This window comes from Habropoda laboriosa, unplaced genomic scaffold (assembly GCF_001263275.1).
Source record: "Habropoda laboriosa isolate 0110345459 unplaced genomic scaffold, ASM126327v1 scaffold5, whole genome shotgun sequence".
Lineage (NCBI taxonomy): Eukaryota > Metazoa > Arthropoda > Insecta > Hymenoptera > Apidae > Habropoda > Habropoda laboriosa.
Window position 1 is genome coordinate 1,861,381 of NW_017100161.1, and position 5,119 is coordinate 1,866,499.

At 34.0% G+C, this 5,119-nt stretch overlaps 1 protein-coding gene across 2 annotated transcripts in view; it reads right to left on the reverse strand.

The window, feature by feature from the left end:
- Window positions 1-43: 43 nt before the first annotated feature.
- The window catches only part of LOC108578254 (angiotensin-converting enzyme-like), a 6,594-nt gene continuing 1,518 nt past the window's right edge, over window positions 44-5,119 (reverse strand). For both annotated transcript variants that reach the window (XM_017941546.1, XM_017941541.1), the window contains exons 2-13: window positions 2,919-3,113; window positions 2,689-2,847; window positions 2,527-2,608; window positions 2,311-2,451; window positions 2,038-2,220; window positions 1,867-1,961; window positions 1,643-1,794; window positions 1,423-1,550; window positions 1,103-1,349; window positions 932-1,021; window positions 738-845; window positions 44-647 (exon numbers count right to left, since the gene is read on the reverse strand). In XM_017941546.1, the coding sequence (XP_017797035.1) occupies window positions 44-647; window positions 738-845; window positions 932-1,021; window positions 1,103-1,349; window positions 1,423-1,550; window positions 1,643-1,794; window positions 1,867-1,961; window positions 2,038-2,220; window positions 2,311-2,451; window positions 2,527-2,608; window positions 2,689-2,847; window positions 2,919-3,104 (2,175 nt within the window). In that variant the 5' untranslated portion in view covers window positions 3,105-3,113. The remainder of the gene's footprint in view (window positions 648-737; window positions 846-931; window positions 1,022-1,102; window positions 1,350-1,422; window positions 1,551-1,642; window positions 1,795-1,866; window positions 1,962-2,037; window positions 2,221-2,310; window positions 2,452-2,526; window positions 2,609-2,688; window positions 2,848-2,918; window positions 3,114-5,119) is intronic.

Consider the following 5,119-nt stretch of genomic DNA (forward strand, 5'->3'; position numbering starts at 1 on the left):
ATATTAAATATATATATAAATTTTTTAACGTTGCAACATACTGTTAAACGTATCGTCTATTTTTTGGTGTTTTGCGACATCTTTGTCTGCCGAAGATCGCGATTATACAAATAACTATCGTTGCTAATAACACTGCCCCCACAGCCCACACTGCCTTACTAGTATTAATCTTTGGTTTCTTATCATCGTCTGTGTCTAGGCTATCGAGTTGTGACTTATCAAGAGGAACTTCAGTTATAGTTGGAACGTCTAATATATTACTGTTTTCTGGTATAAGTATAGACGATTTAGATTCTAAATTCTTGTTAGAATTGCCTACAGTATTCATACCGCTTCTTCCGTCGTTCTGTTTGCTACTAGATGTACTCGTAGTTTTTGTTTTTCCCGCTACACTTCTAGGTGTCGTGGTAGTAGTTGTGGTAGTCGACGGAGTATTCATTTCAACGATTACTCTCTTTTCCAGTTCCTCTAATTCTGACTCTTTGGCTGTGTCTGCTTTGTATTGGATATTCTCTTCCAGCTCGTCGATAAAATCCTCCAATGGCGAGAAAAACGAGAGCAACGAATCAAACGATACCTCGTCTAGTTCTAAAAATTTATCCAGCACTTTCATCCAGTCGTCGGCGCTTCCTCGCTGAATCATTTTTCTGTTGACAAGCGGAACGATGTTTCTCTACATTTTTTTTTCTCCGTTACAAACAATTAGTGGAAAATTCTTGTACTCGAATATTACTCACAGAAAGTTTATGTTTATATGTTTCTCTACTATCGAATCGTATCTAACTGCTGTGGACGCCATTAAGTATTTGTACAATTGAAATGCTAGTATCGTACCGGTTAATTTTCTGTAAAAATAGTACAGGTATCAATTCCGTCCTTCTAATGTTCTTTTTATGTATATTATCGATATCTTATCATTGTTGCTACTTACGGGAGATATGGCTTGTTGCTTGTGATATAATCGTCATCTAAAAACGTGGGCATATTAGTGCCATTTGAATTAAGTCCTTCGTATTCTTCTCTGTAATACAGATTGTAATGGTTTGCGTTAGAGAATGAAAAAAATACATCAAATTCAAGTCTGCATGTATCGAGTAATTACCTATGCTTCCACCAAGATGATATTAAATCTTCAGGATTAGTGATACCTTTTTCAATGGCATCGATTCTCCACATGTCTGCAGACATGTAATAAGTAATTTGTGGTAATGTATTCAAGGCAGTGATCATCAGGGACACAATTAGACGTTGTTCACTGTCAGTAGAATTGTCCATAAGGTGAGTATAATTTAACCAAGCAGGGCTTGCTGCTAAAATACCAAAAAGTTCTGATACACCTTCTTCCAGACCTGTAAAAAAGAAAAACAGTAATGTTGATTTTAATTGGTGCAATATGAACTCTTTTAATATTTGTATATTTACCTGAGTATCTATTGGCTGTATTAAGTACTGGAGTGTCCTCCACAGATATTTGATTGAACACTATCTTGCCTACATTTTTATGGGCAGAGAGATAGTTGCTTATGGTAGGTTCAAAGCAAGTAGATACACTACATTATAACAGGTTTAAAATTGTTCTTATTAGACAATTTGATTGAACGTTTAAACAGGGAGTTTTAAATATTTAGTATAAGATACATACCTCAAAATAGCATCTTGACAAAAGTTGATTAATTTTGATGGACACTGTTGATCAAAACGACTTTTACCCCAAAAACCTGCCTGCGGTGCTTGGCTCAATATCTGTGAGCTCATGATAGAGGCAGTTTTGTACAAAGATTTTCCAATAAGTCTCTATAATATAATTTCATTAGTACATCATTTGAATTGTACATTATCAAAGCAACGAAAGAAATGATTCTTTACCCTTTTCCAAAGATTCTTTTTTATGCTGTACATCAAATCTGGGTAAGGTGTTACATCAACTGATATCGGTGTCCAGTCACTTCCTTGCAAAGATCCTTTAGAAGAAATATGATAATTTTTAAATGAAACATGATTAACATAAGTGTTATTAATACAGAAGTGTTAGTTTACCAAGTAAATAAGCTGGTATTGTGTTATTCATAGTAATTTTGTACTTCTGAGATAAGTTATTTATTGCAAATTTCAGTATCTTTTTATGAAGACTAGCAAGCCTACTCCATTCATACTTTATTTTATCATAACCCTCGCTATATCCGCTTAAAAATTCCCAATATTCAGTTACATTTTTGGCACCTGAAAAAACAGTGAAATTTTTATGTTATGACGTTTTGAATTGTACAATTCAAAATGCACAAAAGGCAATTTATTTTTCAAGACATTAACCATTTGCTTTGGCTGCTTTGCTAACAAGTGGCAGGATAGTTGAGAAATTCTTAACCAGAGGAGCTAACCCTTGATGCCATGCTGTCCAAACGGCGCTCTTATTTTCAACATTACTGCTATGTGACAATATATTCTCCAGATCTGAAAATATCGAATACATTTTGACAATGTTGATCTAATTTTTCAAATCAGTTTACAATCAACCGCAGTCAATACCTTTTCTTGTGTGATTTTTCAAGATTGTATCACGAACTCTGGATAATCTCTGCAACTCTGCTGCTCCGGCAAAGTGCACAAGCTACAACAATTAACATAATTTCAAGCTTACATAAAGAAACACTTGTTGAAGCAATAAAAGAGCAGAATCATTCATCTTACTTTTTTTAAATCATCAGTATGCAACAAAGCATCACCTATTTTTATAGCAACATCATACTTATACAGCAAAGCTGAGTCATGGATATCATTCTTTGAAATATTGGCAACTTCATCCATTTGCAAGATCTTGAATCTGGCATAAGAAATTAATTTCTCTTCCTAGAAAGATAATATTCATGATAATAATATTTCAAAGATAATATTTCATTCGTAATTCATATCAAACTTACCCATTCTGACAAAGTTTTATTCGACGGTGAATTGAGGAAAGCCCATTGCGCCTCGGTCGTGTCTAAGCAAACATCCACGTAACCGTACTCGGTTAATTGTATGAAAGCTTTTACGTTGTCATCCTCCACCGATGCGATCGCGCATACCACGAGATTAAGGATTATCCAAGCCCATTTCGATTGCATCCCTTTGCACTAGAAATAAAAAAGAAGCATGATCAGCCGTAAAATTCATAGAAAGGAATTAAGTTATAGCGAAAAGTATGGAAGAAAGTTGTTACGAATTTTTCAAATTTTCCGCGTTAATCTCGTAAGAAAATTTGCACTAGAAATAAGAAAGAAACATAATCATTCGTAAAATTCATAAAAAGAAATTAATTTATAGCAGAAAGTATAGAAGAAAATCCACATAGAAAATTAAGAATTTTTCAAATTTCCCGCGTTAATCTCGTAAGAAAATTTGCACTAAACATAAAAAAGAAACATAATCACTCACAAAATTCATAAAAAGAAACTAATTTATAACAAAAAGCATAGAAGAAAATCACCGTAGAAAATTATTAACAATTTTTCAAATTTCCCGCGTTAATCTCGTAACCAAACAAAAAAGAACAGTCAATTCATCACTATGTAATTATTTCATTATTGTATTATTTCGCGGTCTCCTCGTAAGTAATCGTCAAACTACATTAGTCACTCCCACGATGATTCATTTTATCAGTCACACCTTTTCATGGAAACTAGATATTTACATTTCTCTAATTGTGTTTCAATTCACTATAGCGGATTATCCCACTAAACCTGTTGTATTTATCGCGTAACATCTCAAGACTCATCCGAGAGTCAAGTTCGAACGTAGAACAATTATTCCAAGCAGATAAATCGGTGAACGATCCGATAGTCAAGCGTCTCAAGTGATCGAGAGCGCGAGCGAGATTTACGACCCCGCAAAAATTCGAATAAAAATCGCGGTAAACTGGGACGTAACACCTCCAGTGTATTCCGGTGTTTTAATTATGTCAGTCGATGTAATCATTTATTTATCGTGTGTTTCACAGAAAAAAATTCGAAATTAGCATTATAATTGACCTTTTACGAATATAAACTTAACGTGTATACACCTTTAGACGTTACAAAGGAGACTGGCGCTAGGTTATTATCCATGGGAACGTGCATAACGTAAGTATCGCGGTTCGTCGATCGGTCAATTGGTAATTGGCCATAGTCACACCACATACGCACGTTTAATTGCTCTCAATTCGGCACGAGACTCAGCCCGAAGCAAATGATCACGAACACAAGGGGGCTTCTCATTGACACGATTAAACGATCATCGATTCCCTTTTGCAACATTGTCATTCGTGACAAACAATATTTTCATTTCGTATATCACTCGTGAAGAAATTTTTCTTCTCGAAATTATTTTTAAAATCTTCGTCAATTTTTCTAATTTAGAATTCTACACTAATTTTTCTATCTTTCTAAATATCTCATATATTTATTTAAGTATAAAATGGTGCATAAGTCGTTTTATTATTTGAAAATTGAATAAATTAAAAAAAAAATTTATTACGTGTTTCAAAAATTTCGTTTCACATTTTAAACAAATGTTTACACAGTTTTTAAATAATAAGGTAACTTACGGGACACCCTGTATAATTGTTCGATACGAATTAGAGAGCTCAGGTTCGCCAAATAGATAATATTTTTACTTTTGCATTATCGTGAGATACCGACGCACGATATATGCTCGGTTAATCATTATCTGAATGAAAATGATCCCACTTAACTCCAATCAGCATCGTTTGTACTTTAATGCTTCTTTTTTTTCGTACCCTTCCTCTTCTTAACGCAGATATACTGTGACAGCAGTATGCAAATCGGTTTAGAAAATACTACAAAGCTCGATTCATGAGATCTGACTATATTGGGGAAAAAATATTACGGAGAAATCGAACTCGTATCTTCTTTATGATATAACGTATACGCAACAACTTGTTGCATTTCATTAATTACGCAATCGCGTAAATTCATCTTGTTGTTAAGTCACGCGCGCGAAAGAATGTTGAACAAAAGACAATGGAGACCAAACTGATAGCTACTCATCGATAAATAATACATTTCGATTTGTGCGGGCAAGGGTCAAAAACGCTGTTCGAAATACGCAGGTTATATTGTATTAACTTTAGAACGTAAATGGA